The sequence below is a fragment of the Lontra canadensis genome, unplaced genomic scaffold (assembly GCF_010015895.1).
Source record: "Lontra canadensis isolate GAN:19392208 unplaced genomic scaffold, GSC_riverotter_1.0 scaffold7, whole genome shotgun sequence".
Taxonomy (NCBI): domain Eukaryota; kingdom Metazoa; phylum Chordata; class Mammalia; order Carnivora; family Mustelidae; genus Lontra; species Lontra canadensis.
In genome coordinates this window covers 16104855-16122388 of record NW_022631001.1, presented here as the reverse complement: position 1 = coordinate 16122388, position 17534 = coordinate 16104855, and the positions used below count along the sequence as shown (strand labels likewise).

The following is a 17534-nucleotide window of genomic DNA, read 5'->3' as shown; positions in this document are numbered from 1 at the left end:
GACGGTGGTAGTTAGCTTAGCGTAAGATGAACAACACTTGGTTTTGGAAAGAGACCCTCATTCTGAGCTCCGATGTTCTTACTGGGAAGAAGCCCCATCACTGCTGATGGCTCTATCTCTCGCTCTCCCATCCCAGCCTGCATGCTGGTTTGCTGCACAGTGTGGCAGAATCCCTGCCAGGTCTGGATGTACCCCAGAAATAAGGCGATGGGGCTTAGTCTGGGCAGGCATAGAACCCAGAGTTGAGTGGTTATTGAGATCACCGAAAAGTCTCTCTCTAAACACCGTGGGCACAAGCAACGCTGATGTCATCATCAGCTCGAAAGTGGGATATAGGCTTTGGGAGGTTTTTTAAATCATCATTATTATAATTGCTAAAAAATAAACTTGGTCCAGGTGCAGCCCCCAAGAAAGGCAGTTCAATTGGTTGAGCTCAAAGTTGTTAATTATCTTTCCCTGTGGTTCTCTTTGCCCTGTACACAGAAACAAAGTCTGCACCCCTCACCCCCCCAACCAGATACTTCTCTCTTCCTCAAAGGAACAGTGCTTCTTGGGACAGATCTCTCCATGGCTCGATACCATTTCTGGCTGTCACAAAACCCTCAGTTACTTGTGAAACAGACAAAAAGAAAGTCCTAATTACTCATGGTTGGTCAAAATACTAAATGATCCTTTGAGAATTGCATGTAAGTAACTAGGAACAAAATTATTCAACTATTTGCATGGCAGGCCCAGGTTGTTTAACAAGATAAAAGCAAAAACTTCCCTTTAGATCATTTGAATGAGTTTGTCTCTGAAAGCCATCAGCTTAAAAATGCATTAACCAAAAGTCTTCCAAAAATACCCACAAGGGCAACTCATTAAGGGATGTGCTCCATGAGAGTGTGTTACTAATATGGAAGGGAGATCATGGGAGGTAAGTGAGGGAGAAGTCTTTATCAGACTTTGGTAGGAACTCAGATGCTCTTAATGGATCATTGGCAACAAAAGGGAGAGTGCAACTTTCAGTTCTTGAATTTGATCATCTGCTGATAGTGCATACATTTAGTCTCTCAATTAGTCATTACAAAATATTTCACAAAACTTTTTTAACCTATAGAAATTCATTTCTATACATTTAATATATTTTTATTGTATAAATTATTCTCATCTTTAGTGCCTTCTTTCAGTTTATAAATGGCAAAATAGACAATAAACAATCATAAAGCTACCCTCAGTGAATCCCCTCCTCTCAGTGAGGTCAGTCCTCCATACACTTGTGAATTTTATGAAACGCTCGTCTTTGTAGATGCCAGTCAAAGAAACTACACACTTATCCTTCCCTGATATTATGCCGTCTCCAAAGGGACTCCTTTCCTTTTTCCTTGTTTCTTTCTTTTGCTCGTTAAGAAATCAAAGAGTGTGCATAGTTATAAAATTCGAAGTGTACCAATTACAGATGTGGGTAATGGGAAGGTTGGTGAAGTTCAAGTGCTGACAACTTTTCTTTAAAGCAAAAGACACAGAGAGCTCAGCGGCTAAATCAGCTCTGGACATCTGCTGGGGTGAGGAGGCTGCCCATCTCTTGGGCAGAAAGCCCATCAGAGGTTCATCCCTACACCTGGCACTTTGAGCAAACCAAAGCCTTCCTGCATACTGCAAAGTCTTTTCTGTCCCACCCTGTGGCCCCTCCGTTTCCTTCATGGCTTCACACAGTTTGTGTTGTACATTCATAAGAATTCACATTGACTGCAAAAACATAAATGCAACAAAAACATAAAAGCCTCCAAGTAGTATATTATATATATTTTTTTCTTCTAAATGCTCTTCTGTCATTGTCGGAGGTGCAGTAGCTAATTTATAACTTCTCCTTTGAGGGAATCCAGATGAAAGGCCCAGACTGCTCTTCAATAACAAGCTTGCATTGATTATATATATCTTCTAAGGTGTCTCCTTGGACAATAGCTAGAACAAGAGCCAACACGCCACGGTTAGGAATCATTCCCTGCCTGGTGAAGAACACCCATCAATCACACAGCAGAAGCCCAAACCAGTGACAGATGAACTCATATGGAAGCTTTGTATGACTTTTCATTAGTAAGGAAGGAAAAGTGGGAAATTTACTTAAGCAAGGTCACGTCAGTGAGTAAAAGAAAAAAAAAAAAAAAAAGCTTTCAATGCATGTCCTGGATCAGGTAACAAATGCACCACAGTCTTTCTACCTTCTACATGTCTGTCTGTGGTTCTGGACAATGAATCATTTATGTATTTAAATTTCATGGATGCCAAAAAACAAAACAAAACAAAACAAAAAAACAAAAAAATAAATAAATTTCATGGGTGCCTACTCTGGGCTAGGCATGGATCAATTTTCAGAATGAGATCTCTCTGCTTATCAAAGAAAGCTGGCCTTTTATTCTATATACTCTATTTACCTTGGCAGACGCAGAAATTTAGACGTTTTTGACACAGGGAAATAATAAGGTTATGGAGGCAACTTGAGTTAACCCCTCCAACCCCTAAACCCTTAATAGGAGACCCCACTCATTCTCCAAGTCATCTGGTAAGTTGATATTTTGCCATACCAGGGCTGCTCATAGTGAGAATGCCTTATGACAGCTACTTACAAGAAACTTATATAAATAAGAGGAAATATAAACAAACAGCTAACCCATGAATTACCTAGAATGCCAAGTCATCTGAAGCAGATTTAAGCGTATTTCATAACCTCCTCTGAACTAAAGTTAGCTTACAGAGAGCTCTCCAACACATGCCAGTATTATCTATAGGACATTAGGGAATAACAATGAATTGCTACTGAAACATAGTTTAGATCTTCAAGAACAACCTTGAGAATTTATCTCTGAGTGTGAGCCACCAGTCAAAAGGTGCATGACTGTGATTTGATGTTTATACCTGGATGTTCTTTCAGGATAAAACATGACTCATACCTTTGTTTTTGATTGAAATTTTACTCAAGATTACCTGGTTCAAAATATTTGCAGATTGCTAAGCCATTGGCATTTTCATATTCTGAGTAAGAAAAACGGTAAAGCATCTAACTTCTCATAAGGAAATTCAGAAGGAAATTTCTTGTTTTTAAACCATTTGTTGTAAGGCAATTTCCACACAGTTTGATCACTCTTTGGATTTGATCTGTGTTTCATGAACATCGTTAAGAATAGAGAATCAAGGATACCCGGTGTCAGAAAATCTTCCTCTATTCCCCAAACTTCATGTTTCCAAGGAAATATTCAAAAAGAAAAGCAAAGTTTTGCCCTGGGACTTGACATGGAATCAATAAAAACAGATGTTCAACAGCTCGTTCAACTGCTGCTAACGGGACGCAGACCTGCCCGTCATTGAGGCTGAGAAGGGAGCCCTGAGACTGCATCTCAGTAGAGGTAGCGCTTTGGAAGTTCCCTAATTGAGCTCTAAAGGTTTCTTTTTCAAGTTTTCTGATGATATCAGAAAGATAGCTTAATGCCTAAAATCTTCTTTCTCCTCCTTCTCCTTCTCTAAGGGAGGGAGAAAAGGGGGAGGAGCAAAGGGATTTCCAAGCGGGCTCCATGCCCCGCATAGAGCCCAATCCCAGGACCCAGAGATTTGACCTGAGCCGAAATCAAGAGTTATATGCTTAACCTACTGAGCCACCAGGTGCCCCATCTGAGAGCTTGAGAGCAGGAGACATCTCAGTGCCATCTGTGGCTCATGCTTTAGCACAGGGCCAGTGGGAACCCAGAGTTAGCTGCCTGTGAATCCAGAGTAGATGGAACCCAGAGTTCTGGATCAGATAGGTAAAGCAGAGGGAAATTAGGGTTTCTCAGTGGGACATTTTTAGGGCCCAGGTATACTAGGCCTGGAGCGCTCTCTAATACCGAAGGGCAGACAGTCAATCCTTTCTCACAGTATAAAGGTATATGAACTTACCTGTAAAATATTCTCCAAATTCTTGTTCTAGCTTAATTGCACGATCATAGGTTTTCTTGGCTTGTTCCTCTGTTAGACGCTTATTCATCTCCCTGGGAAAATAAGGGTTTGGTATTAGAGCACACAGGAATGTGCCAAATCCTGAAAAATTAAAATGTGTGGCAAAAATGAATCCTGCAGGAAGCACAGTGTAATCTTACTAGCAGCTTCCTAGTCCTTATTTGGGACTCTTCTTTGCTGGAGAGGGCTCCCCCTCTCAAAGGGCAGCCTCTTGGTTTCACAGAGGCTGAATGTGTCCCTTTATGACTTCCAGTCACTGGCCTCTGTGCCGTCCTCTGCAGTCACACAGAGGAGGACTAAACCCCTTCCCTCCATGACAGGCACTGGGGTCATTAAATCAAGTGCTCATATATCCCTTGAGGCTACCACTTTTTCAGAATAAACTGTCCCACTTTCTTCATCTCTTCTCTCAATGGATGTGATTTCCAAATGCTAACCTTTCTGGTTACCCTTCCTTGGACTTTGTCCTAGACTGGCTCGACCTCTCTTAAACATGGGATGAAATCTCAAATGAAATCTTCTAGGGGTGGTCTGAGGTGGCGAGAGGAGATGGTGAGAAGGGAGGGGACATCATCGCAGTCTGTATTTCATCACATCTGAGAGAACTAGACTTGACTGTCGGCAGGGCCTGCCCTCCCGGGAACCTTTGAGTGCTCTGCTCCCCATTTTCCCCATGGGCTGCTGTTCATCTTCAGGGTGTAGCAGGAAGCGTGTGGAGTGGAGAAACAGAAAGGGCTTCCCGAGAATCAGAGAAAATGTGACAGGCCCCTTAGACATTGTATCTTTCAGGTGGAAGGGGTCTTCTGCGGCTCTCCTGGCTCAACTTCTGCAAAGGGCGAGGCATATCTACTGCAACAAGAGCCCTGAACACCATGGTTTTTTTTTTTTTTTTTTTTTTTTTTAAGACTTATTTGAGAGAGGGAGGGAGAGAGAGAGAGAGAGCGAGCAGGGGGAGGGGCAGCAGACTTCCTGCTGAGCGCAGAGCCATCACCTGACCCTGAGATCTTGACCTGAGCAGAAACCAAGAGTTGGATGTTTAACCAACTGAGCCACCCAAGCGTCCTCAACTTCATCTGCTTTTATAATCAAACGGCATTAGGAGGACTAGCTGAGGGAGGCGTGAATAAATGGACACAGAGAGAATGAAACAATCACACACGCTGGGATCAAAACACTTCCAAACAGATTATAAGCATTAACCTCCATAGCAAACAAGGATAGAGGGTCTTGGTAAGAGTCTCCAATGTTGACTTGGTTTTGTTCTGATAGGAGAATGGGCGATAAAGGAATTATGCCTGGGATTTTCTCTCTCTCTGTCCCTTTCTTTCTCTTAGTCTGTCAACTCTTGCTGTATGTAAATGCTGCTTAATCACTGTAAGAATATTTAAATCCAACCTCAAGGACAAACTGAGTGGGAAGGAAATGGAAAATAACCCAATCTACTGATTCCTAACCAGTGGCAGCTTTATCTTCCCATGTCCTCTAGGTGGTAAAAAATTTTTGCCTACCAAACAAACTGTACTTCTTAAAATTATATTGTCTTCCCATTTTTTTTTTCCATCAAAGACATTTTATTAGTCAAAGACTGACAATGCTTGTCTCTGATCATCTTCTGAACAACAGTGTGGCTGTTCCGGGCTGATAAAAGCCTAGCCAAGGGCAGAGGTACTTTGGTTGGCCAACTGGGATGCATCACAGGGGCACGTGGAATACTGAAAGCATTGCTGCCCTTGCGTGCCCCTGAGGGAGCCAGAGACTGGGGTCTGGGACATGTCACTGTGTCCTGAAGTAATAAAGGGACTTGAGAAGCTAAAAGAGAAAATCTGAAGTCAGATTCAAAGTTTTGGGGTTCTTTTAAAACCAACTTTTAGTCAAACAGACTTTGTATTATACCGAGACTTTCCCAAGGGCCTTATTTGGGAAAAAAATTAAAAAAACCGAAGTGAGACATTAACATGATTCTTGACAGGATCTGATGGCTGCAACAGAAAAAAAAAAAATAGGAATTTTCTGAACTCTTGATGTTGAGATAAACTCATCTTGTCCTGAGGGATGGTATCTGCGATTCTCCTCCCAAACAGCACTAGTCCTAGAAGCTGTGAGTGGATGTCACCCTTGGGTCCGGAAGACGCTGGGCTAAATCCAGGGATATTTTTCATAGAAAGACAGGATTTTGCTCCAGATGTCAGGAAACCATGTGGCTCGGGATCTTCTTTGACATTGCTGGCTCATGCTAGCCTGCGTTCTCTGAATTCTCTTTGCACTTACTGTATCCATCACTGAATTTCCATTTTTACCCTCTAGCACCTCATCTATTATATTCCTTATCTCCGTGCATAATCTGTGAGTTCACTGAGGGCGGAGACCAGGATCTGTTCTTCAGTGTGTGTCATGGAGCCTGGCTCAAGACTTCTTTGTTGAATGAGTAAATGAATGAATGAATCATTTATGTTGACAAATCAACATAATTATGATACAGTTGAAGACAGAAGAAAACATGGGCCACCATGGGAGCAAGAAGGTAAAAGCAGACTGGGGCTGGCAAGGTAAAGAGACACGGGAAAGCTTCCCACTGCCATGGGGTGGGGTGAGGCACAGTGGTCACGTGGTGGCACACTATAAAAAGAACATCTTTTTCCTCCAGAGCCTTGATTTTTATGCTTCCCTGAAGAGTCAGCTATGTATGTGCTAATAAGCTCTGTGGTTTGATGTAGATGATGCACTTGAGAAATACTGTGTGTCATGATGTATCAATGCCTACATGCGACAGCTGCCATGCCTTTGTTCCGGCTGACCTAGCATTCACTCCTCCCCGGGGTATGGGCAAACCATGGCTGCTTTTCCCCTGAAGTAAAACCCTTGGAAAAGAGGCAGCTGGAAAGTAAACATCCAGCCTTTCATAATAAGATCCCATCAGTTTGAATGTCACCGTTACTGCACTTGAGACTCAAGAATATGGCTGCAGCAAATTATTTCAGATTCACGGTCCTCATTGTGGAATCCAGCCATTGGTATGTTTAATTTTCCTTGGCGATAAGTGGCTGTGATAGTGCCCAAAGGCAAAACTGAATAAGTCATCTCATAGTTGTGGATGGAAGGAGACCTTCTCCTACCGAGCACCAGATGGGAATGTCTCCCCAATGTCACATGGAGGCAAACGTGCAACTGCTGTTTCTCCCTCAGGCCTCACCGCCCTGGGAAGCCATTTATCCCACTGCATATTTATGACGTGAAAAGTTACCTTCAATTTTCTGAAATGGGCCTTTAAGGTCCTGTGGCCAGGAGGTGAGGGCCATTTTTCTCTTCTTCTTCCTAATGTTAGCATTGTTAATAATATTTATGAGGCTCTTTACAGATTATAAATCACTTTCACATAATGAAATGTGTGGTTGCTTAAATTATTGTATCCTAGATGAGGAGAGATTTCAAGAGTGCTATCAGGCATAATACTACCCAGAACCAGTATTTTAACATCAACACATATTTTTCCATGTGCCAACTCTGGGCAAAGCTCTGGACGTTATAAGTTAACACCTAAATTCTCGGGGCAGAAGGTACTGTCCGTGACCCGTGGTAAGAACCTTTGTCCATCTTTTATTTATGGGAACGTATTCTGCTTTTAAGACACCTCTCTGGCAACTTCCCCAGAGACAGTGGATTTAACTTAATTCTCTTAGGCTGTAGTTGCAGCTTCTGTAGTTTGCTGTTTCTTTACTCCGGGATGAGATGTGGAACAGTTGGCTGATACCTTCTGCAAGTAATTGTTTCACTTCTGGGACTAAGTAATTTCCTTTTTTTTTTTGTTTTTTTGTTTTTTTGTTTTTTTCCACATGCACTGTTTTCTAGGACTCTGTGGCTCACTTCTGAATCCTGTCAAACACTCTAAGATCTCGAGGCCCAATGGAGGCACATTTGAGCAAAGCTCTTGCCAGCACACACACCAGCATTATCTCTTGTGACTTCTTGGAAAGGTAGTTTATGTGTTTTATGATGACAAAATAGTTTTATTCCTTTTACAATGAAGTAACTTGAAAATTTCACAGTTAGAGCAGCTACTGTTTATGGAGTGCTTGCTATATGCTAAAGACCCTATGGAGGGCTTCGTATTCATGTTCATGTTTAACCTTTATACCAGTTGTGAGGTATGTATTATTAATGTGCCTAGTTTACAGGAGAGGAACTACATCTCAGAGAGGTCAAGCAACTTGTCTGACGTGACATTAACTGATCAGAAGAAGCAAAAGGGAAAAGGAAAGGGAAAAACCAAACCTAGCCCAACCAATTTTCAAGTCCCTGCTTTCTGGCTACGGCAGCCTCACATTTGTATGGGAGTTGTCTAGAAAGCAGTGCCAACAATTTCTAACAAATTGCCACTGAAAATATGTTACTTTCTAGTCTATCTGGGAATATTTGCCCGATTTATTTAGTGGCTTTTAAAGAAAGCTTTTTGCCAGTCCTCTGAAAAATAAAAACCACACACAAAAAAATCTGAGTCACACATTTTTGCCTTATTCATAAATGTGAACCAGTATGGAGCTATTGGTTTAAGTTATAAATGTGTTCCTGCTGTGTCACTAAGAAAACTCCCTTTTTAAGGATAGTGGTCTACATACAGGAGGTTTTCATTAAGGAACAGAAGAATTCTATGCTAGAACTAAATGAAATATCAATAGAAAGAGTCTAAAACATTGTCTTCTCCCTCTAGAAAAACCCACATGTTTAAAAAGATTTACTAATGAACTGCTTTCAGAAGAAAGAGACAGGCAAAGATGATTGCTTCCTACCATTTGAAAGCCAAAACAAACCAACTTACCTTCATAACAACAAAATGAAACAAAAGAAATATCACACACACACACCAACTTGTGAAATGAACATTAAAATCAAGAAACATTAGTGAAGACATGTTAGGGGAATACTGACATTATGCCTCTACTGGTTCAAAAACACTTCCACATATTTTTTTTCAAAACGGAACTGCTTTAAAAAAAATCAACAATAGCACTTCTGACTTCTAAGCACTTATGACCAAGAGCTGTCAGCAATCTGCTGTGTCGCATGGAACAGGCTGTAGGTGACGGTCTCCCGTGCCCTCCACTTACATCAAAGGTTCCAGAGATTTGGGCTTAATGAAGATGGCAATGGGATAGAGCTGGGCAACTTGTAACCGTTTGATAGCATTTCCTGACACGTCAAGTATACAGTGTTTGCCCTGGTAGAAAGAGAAGAAAAATATGGAGTTAATCCAGAAAGAGGGATAATAATCCAACCAAAATAAACCAACAACAAAACAAAAAGTGAGTATGTTTTCAAGGAATGTAAGGGATACTGAATCTCTAAAGGCTGAAAAAAGATCTTTGCAAAGCTGATAAATATCAGCTCAAATAAAGGCTGATATTCAGGGTCCTCACTGAATGCTTCTACAAGTCCCTTAGGAAGTGCCTGCCATGGCCACAGAGATTTCACAGGTGTCACCTCAGCTTAAGTTTCTTAGATAAATACCTGATCTTTTGTACAAAGAAGGTATGTAGCCTTATGTAATGTGATTGTGTCCACTCATGAAGCTCTCATAAACCATCAAGATAACCATCAACAAGAAATCCCCAAATCTATGAGGGAGGTATTACCAGCCACATTTTACAGAAAATACGACTAAAGCTTAGAAATCATAAGTAACTTGCCCAAAGTCTCAGTGCCAGAAAAACTCAAAGTCAAGTCTTGAGTACTGACAGAACCGTTGGCTGGAATAAGTAGATACCTCACTCTCTTATCCTGACCGATGTTAAATCTGGAGGAACAGTAAGCATGTGAATTTGGAACAATCCCACACATATTTGCTGAGCGCTTCTTGTATCCTGCCTGGGTATGCTCAGTCTAGTACAGCTGAGGACGGACACAAAGAGTTACCTTCACTATTACATCCTTAAATTTCTTGTTTGTTACATGAAAACCCTATTGCAGGTAGCACGCATGCCTCATTTAACTGGGGTTCCACTGCAATGCGTGCTCAGAGCAAGGAGTTGCTTTATAAAGTATTTTGGGAAAAGTAGATACATTTGGCAAACATCATATTCTAACTCCTGGAGAGAAATGGCCTCCTTACCCGGCGGCCCAAAGAACTTTAAAAAAAGAAGAGAAAAAGGATATTGTGCAGATAGGAACAGTCCTAAATCAACAGTAGGGGATTAAAAACTTTCTGTGAATACTCATGTGAAAACAAAGAGACTAGTGAATACTTGAGCTCTTATAGGAGAAATATACTAAGATGGTTCAAACCCTGTATCACTTAAGCAATAAATTCCAAGTTTGCTCTCTGTGAAATGCAACAGTTAAACAAAATGTCTAAATGCTGTTCAATTATTCACTGCCCAGAACATTTCAAGTTAAAAGAGGTCATATTTACACGTTCAAAGGGGAGAACAGACAAAAGCATTCAGGAATCTGATTAGAAACAACATGATAGAGCTTAAAAAACCTAACTTTTGAGAGAAAGGAAGAGATGCAGCTTACTCTATTCTCAGATAGCCCTTAAAATTTCTTGTTTAATTTTTTACCAGTACATGAAAAGGCTATGTCAAATCACATAAAATCAACCCAACAAGTATTAATTATATAACAAACAGGATTGGTTCTTAACTCTTTTCTCTCATGAAACTGATCATCTGTGTTGACAGGAGATTAGGATCTCTCTATAAGCAGATTTTAGAGCCACACTCAAGTGTCTTCCTATCCTGTTCTCTCTTGAACATTCTCTTCCCTTGCATGGCCTTGAAATTAACAATGGGAAGGGAATGGTGGTATTCACACCTCCTCTCAGTTGGAATTTCTGCCAGCTGGAAGCTAGGCCCTAGCCCTCTTCATCTACTTACCCCTCCCCCAGGCGGGTCCTGAGGGCCCCACGTGTTCAGGGAAATGAAATGAAACTCCTGCTAACAAAAGGAATTGAGGACCCTGATTTAAACAACCAAGAGTACTAAAGCTTCCTTAACACATTCAATGTTGTTTACTGGGGCCGACGATAAGTACGTCAAGGACAAAGTGAATCTCCATAAACTTCAAGCTGTTATTTGCCTTTCGGTTTATAACCCCCTCCTCCCCACAAGTCAGTCAGCATACCTTATTGAGATTGGAACAAAGATTAATGACCTTGCTCTAAAGTCATTCTCCGCTTAGAGGTCTTAAAAGGAATATTTAATCAAAATTTACAACTGCAATTAGGGAAGAGTAATGACCAAAGATGCAGTTTGCCACCCGGGAGCCTTCTTTAAGGGAGGTGTAAGATGATTGGCGGACATACCCTTTCTGCTACGAATCTCACAGACTGCACACTGGTTCCATATAAGTTGTCATTGTACTGGCCAGCTTCTATAAACTTGTGCTCTTGGATATCTTTCTCCATTTGTTCTCTGGAAATGACAAAGTGGTAGTCTCTGCCATCTACCTCATAGTCACGCTTTGGCCTCGTAGTATCTTTATAAAACAAAAATAATAAAATTAAGGTAATTTATATTCATAAACAGCATTTATACCTCTTCTCTTCACCATACCCTCCACATAGATATACAAAATATGTAATATGGAGGACCCTGATGTAATGACAGGTACTAGTTAGCCTCCCATTGTAAGCAACTACAAAACTAGACAAAGTGTATGGAGTAGCTACTGTCAGGCATCAGAAGGTAGACAAGACAGACAGCACAGGGCTGTGACCTTGAGACTGGAGATGCACACAAGGGGAACTCTCCATTCATTCCACCTCCATTTCCAAGTGGAGGGTCTAGAACTGAAGAAGGTGATTTGCCAGTAAGTTATGAACAGCCAGAACAAAAACACAATATTCTACAAAGAAAGATAACCGAATCCAGACTCTCAAAAATGTAGTCTCACCATAAAAAATTATGGGACAAGCAAAAAAGCAGGAAAATTTGTCATATATCCAGGAGAGAAAAACTGGACAAACAATAAAAATATATTTAGGGATTTGAAAGATATAATAGGAGATCATAAAGTCATTAACTCTAATCATGGTTAGAGGTAACTGAAGTTCTTAGTAGGAAGAAAAGGGAAAACAAACCTATCAGTATAAATAAAAGATGTTCAACTCTTTTCAATCTTTGACTCAGCTATTTTCTTCCTAGGAATCTATCTTAAAAAATTATCAAAGCTTCAGATAAAGTTTTATCCTTAAAGATGTTCAATATATTAATTTATAAATTATAAATAACTATCACATAATTATAATTATACTTTAATTATAATTCATAAGAGTGAAAAGGAGAGACAACCCAAATACCCATAAATGAGGAATGATTATGACATAATAATCATTTAAAATATTTACATAAAACTTTAAATAATGTTAAGCCAAAGAAACTGTATATATCTAATATGTACCCAATCAGAGGAGAGAATGCATGCATAGAAAGAAGAAAAAGGTGAAAATCTATGAAAATATTAACAATTGGTGTTATCTCTGGATACTCTGAAAGTCTGTATATTTTTATTTTTCTTGCTTAACATTTTTTTTGCATTTTCTAGGTTTTGTACAATGAACATATATTGAGCATCATAAAACAGTGCTAATAATTAAAACAAAAGAAAAAGTGCCAGGTGGAGGGGAAAGTGGGAGTGGTCATTAAGGACTGTCTGGGCTTTTTCTTTCTAAGGTGGAGGGATGCACAGGAAGCTGCTATGAATGGAGTAGGGTTTGACCTGATCATTTCTGTCTGGTCTCTTTCTCAAGATAGGCTCTTTGGCAGGATCTCTTCCCAGAGTCCTTGCTGGGAACAATTTCTTGAGATACAGCAATCACCCTAGTTCCAAGAGATTCCCACTATTCTTAGTTATTCTGGATGACATCTGTAGTGCTGAAATGTATGAGACACTTCAAAGCATGAAGCTTCAAAGATGCACAGAGAGGAAGAAACATTTGTTGGGATAGGTTTAAGAGCTCAGTTATCTAACACATTGAAATTCCTTTCTCTGTTTAAACACACACACACACACACACACACACACAGCAGAAGGCCTCTCCGTACTTTTATGTGATGCCATGGGAGTAGGGGTGAATGGGAGGGTGCGGTGTGCAGGGCAGGCAGAGCAGACAGACTCTTAGGGGGCTACACTTAGTGGGACCAGGAGACCCGTGATCCTCCATCAGGGCAAGAACGCAGACTAAAATCTGTGATGGCCTAGAAGGTAGATGAAAGTTTTACACGACTTCTTGTCTTCATCCTCTCATATTCTAGCACTGTTATCAGCCATGGAAAAGGCTGTTTTGTTTTGGGATTGACACATGGCCCTAAGCCATCCTGAGATGATTTTAATACATGGCTTTGTCTCTGATCTCTCTTATTCTATGGGAGAAGAAGCTTCAGTGAGATTTCTATCAGTTTATAAGAACATTCTAATGCCTATCAATAATTCTATGCTCTTTTAAAGGCCATGGGAGTTACAGGATGAAAAGAGTCCTCCTGCCTTCTGGGGGACCACAGGCAGTTTGGAGGACATCTTATACTCACTAAATAGGGAATAGGCAACAGCACGGATGAAAAGTGTTAAGCAGAGAAAAGGAAATAGGATGCTCAGATTAAACAAAAAGATGTTCAGATAAAAGGTAACTGATCGTATTTGAATCACTGAAGATGCCACTGAGGAACAGATTTACACTTTCTTGTCTCAAAGCGGGAGAGCCTTTCTTGCCACAAGAAGAGAAACGATACTTACGAGGCACACAGGAGCCAAACTTGTCGGGGAATTCGGATATCAAGTCATCATTGATCCGATCTTTCATGGGGCCCAGGATAATCACCGGCCGGGTATAGTTTACTGCAGAGAGGAGAAGATGCAAGTGAGGGGGAATGACGAGCACAGGACCGCACGACTGCTCTGCCCCGCTGAGTCTTAAGGTGAAATTACCAAACAGAACCGCTGAGGGCTTTACATCATTGTGTAAGTTGCCCGTGCGTTCTGGCAGGAGAAATTGGTGTTTAACACTCGGTGTGCTGGTTGTGCCTACTTTCTGGAATTTAGCAATAGGGAAAAGCAACTGCAGTATCTGTCAATGGAAAGAAACGTTTGGAGGGGTTCTGCTTACTCTTAAGTTATGCCTACACAATGTCAAAACAACTACTGAATTTAGTCAATTGCGTGGGAGAAAAAAGATTCCAAAGTAGTTCTCTGGCCATTGTTTAGATAATGACTTTAAGAAGTAATTGTTAGCATAATGACACCGTAGGTTTTTATAATTTGTTTTCCTCAGCTCAAAATGCTCCCTATTATAGCTCTGCTAGAGTTTTCCCAATTCCTTTGTAACACGAAGGTAGAAGGAACACTAAAGTCCATTTGGTACCATTCATCCTCCAACTCTTGAATTTTCTCTGCAATATCCTTGTCCATAGCCATTAGCCTCTGTATAAAGGCCTCCCAGAAAAAGAAATGGAGCCGCCCAGAGGATGGCTTGTATCTTAGGACAGGTCTGCTAGAAAGCCTTTCTCAATACTGAGCTGAGACTTCAGTCTCCCAGGAGATTTTATCCATTTGTGCTGTAGGCGGGGCTGTTTAGTGATTCTAAGGTGCTCCTTCCACTCAGGACCACTAATCTGGAGGACTGCCTCTTCCTCCTGGGAGCTGCCCCTGTCCCTGGTTAGCAGGGAAGCTGTTCGTGCCAAAGAGAGAGCACAATCTGGGCTGGGGACAGTTGGATATTAAGCACAGCTCATCCTCCTTAATCCTTCACTCTTTGGCTCCTCTAATGGTGTCACCTGATATGGCCTGGAAATCAGGAACCAGAGCACGCTGGGAAACTTACTTTCCTGCCTTGTGACAGGCTCATAAGAAAGAATGAAGTCTTCTTGCCCTCCTGAGAAGAGAAGAAAGGAAAATTACAGTGAACTAACAACCAGTCATATCCCACAGATCCCAGCCACAAGCCCTGCTCTGAAACACAGGAAACAGACACAGTTCAGGGTTCATTTTCCTTGCTTGCTCTCCTGGAGCCATTCCAAAAATCCCTCCATCTTCATAAAACTCCAGCACTATGATAATATCAAGTTCTTGAAGGTTATAACTATCAGTCATGATAGAGACTAGCCACCTGCAGTTCACCAGAGCAGTGACCTATGAGACTGCCTTCTGTCTGACACTGAGGAGTGGCGCTCCTATTACTTACACTTAAAACGAAACCATTTCGTTCAAGCTCATCCAATAGTTTGCTGCTACATTATCAGAATTTCTGGACCTTTTATTTCATCTTCTATTTCCCAAAGAAGCATACTGGCCAAAAGCAAGTGTCTGCTTGGTTCATTTATGTGACAAGAACTCCATCAGTATAAACCTCAGGACACTGAAGATTTTATTCTACTGTTAATTCATCAGGAAAATGCTGGGTTGGTTCCAGAAGATAAAAAATTTGAGGAGGACCTTAAATCACTGATCAGAATGGCTACTACATCTAGCCTATCACCTTTGGAAAGAGAACTGAGGAAGATAATGTAGTATAAGTGTCAGGCCCTCCAGTGACATTTACTACAAGCCTTCTGGTTCACGGGGGCCTCAAGTCAATCGATTACCATGGCAAGTCAATTGGCTTTAGGCAATTATTTTTTCAAACATCTGTGTTACCCAGTTAATAAACTGGGCACAAGATTAGCCAAGATCAACTGTGAACCCAGAGGATCTACTCCTTTCTTTGTATTAGGCCCAGCACTGACTGTGTTTTAGTAGGGTCCTAGTTTAGCGGTATTGGAAAGGACTTCCTGTATGCTGTTCTACCGAGGAGTGCCATAGGAGGTAGTACTTCCTGAAACCACCAACGGACAACACAACTCATTGCTTTATCTGCTCGTCCCCCTTGAAACACATCCCAGCTGCTAATGTGCTCCTCCTTTAACAGACAGCACCATGAAAGGTGAGTTAATTTCATAAAAGGAGTGAATATTACAGATAGTTTTGATCATGACAACCAGTTTGGGGAAATAGGCAATATGTGGATAAAGCTCTGAAGTACAGAGGTCTTCCCTGCACCCAGGTAGCTGGCATGGGGCAGGGTGAGAGTGTCTTACTTTTTTGAGCATGAGAAATGGCCCCACGCCCAAGTCACAGCTCTCCTCCCCCTTAGGCAGGCTTACTCTGAGAATGGCACTGCTAGCTAAGCTACTTCCTTATTGCATGGAGAACAAGCCTTGATGGTCCTTCTCAGTGACATCTACTCATGGCTCCTCCAAGAATGTTCAGGGACTTTTCTACATCTGGGGTGTGGTATGTGAGGAGTCAGAGTCACAATTTTTTTTTAAATTTGGGAAAATATGATTCCCTTTTAATAAACTAAACAGCTGAAATTTAGTCTAGGCCAAAAAATAATGAAGGTGATTGACTGCTAAGATCCACAGTTATCTAAAGCCTGAGACATGTAGAGGTCATAGGAGTTCAGAAGGTAAGTGTAAAAATGCCAGGGGACAAAGCATAGCTTTAGGGCTAGAAACATGGCCAGTGAGTACTGTAGTGTTTGACTGCAACTTTATGGGGAGAGCTTTATGGACTGACTAATACGTGAGAGGGGACTTCTGAGCACAGGATAACAAAGCTTTCAAACATCAGGAGATACTTATGCCTCTCTACTAGACTGGGAACCCCATAAAGGTGAGGACTGGCTTTCATTTACCATGGCGTCCCCAGGGCTCAACCCAGAGAAAAATGTCAATGAATTTACATTCTGATTTGAGTGGTAGGAAATGGGATGAGTAATGAGGCCAAAGATAGGTTTTCCTTTGTGCTCCTGTCTGTATGCTTTCACTCTGGGAAGTGTGGTTTTCTCTAAATAAATATAACACGTCATGTTCCCATAGGAATCTTCCCAATGTCCTTACAAATCATTCTGATGGGCTATTCTAAAGGCAAGCCTTAAATAAAATATTTGGTGACGGTATGTTTCATTCGTGATTCAGAAAACTAGGACAAAGCAACACAGCTTTGGTTAACTTTGTTGGAGAGTCCTGTAGTTCTTCTGTTTATCTGTTGCTTTTGGCTTTACTTTCTAACTTACAAAAGGACCTGGTTCTTGTTCAGAGCAGGAAGGCTGGCAGATGTCAGTGGCGGCATCCTTACATCAAGGCCCATCCCACTTCTAAAGACCCTGTGACAGTCATGTACAGGGTTAGGAGTAGCTGACCTGTGGGGGAGCTGTGGTGGATGGGATTATGTCACAACTGTGATCTCAGCACGTTAAACCAATTTTTCCTTCCATGTTTGGGAATGAAAAGCCCTATGGGTATTGGGAAGGAGACTAAGAGCAGGAGGGGAAAAAAAAGCCACAGCTATGAAAGTAAGATAATTCACGTCTGTATGGCCGTAAAGGGCTTTCACAACCATTGCTGTTTCTCATAGTTATTTCTGTTGAGGTAGATGCTCTGATGATCCCTACTTTACAGATGAAGGAACTGAGGCTCAAAGGTGTTAATGGGGCTTGTTGTTTTCAGTCAGGAAGTAGTGGGAGTCGAGATGTAAAACCACATCTTTTTGGACTCCTCATTGAGTGCATGGCAAGAGATGGAGAATTTTCTGATGGG

The 17534-nt window shown here is 41.3% G+C and overlaps 1 protein-coding gene across 26 annotated transcripts in view; it reads right to left on the bottom strand.

Annotated features, from left to right (window-relative positions):
• Positions 1–532: 532 nt before the first annotated feature.
• The window catches only part of DLG2 (discs large MAGUK scaffold protein 2), a 1980468-nt gene continuing 1963466 nt past the window's right edge, over positions 533–17534 (bottom strand). For all 26 annotated transcript variants that reach the window (XM_032852928.1, XM_032852923.1, XM_032852924.1 and 23 more), the window contains 6 exons: positions 14780–14830; positions 13696–13797; positions 11267–11439; positions 9072–9181; positions 3910–4001; positions 533–1944 (listed from right to left, as the gene is read on the bottom strand). In XM_032852928.1, coding sequence (XP_032708819.1) covers positions 1838–1944; positions 3910–4001; positions 9072–9181; positions 11267–11439; positions 13696–13797; positions 14780–14830 — 635 coding nt within the window. In that variant the 3' untranslated portion in view covers positions 533–1837. The remainder of the gene's footprint in view (positions 1945–3909; positions 4002–9071; positions 9182–11266; positions 11440–13695; positions 13798–14779; positions 14831–17534) is intronic.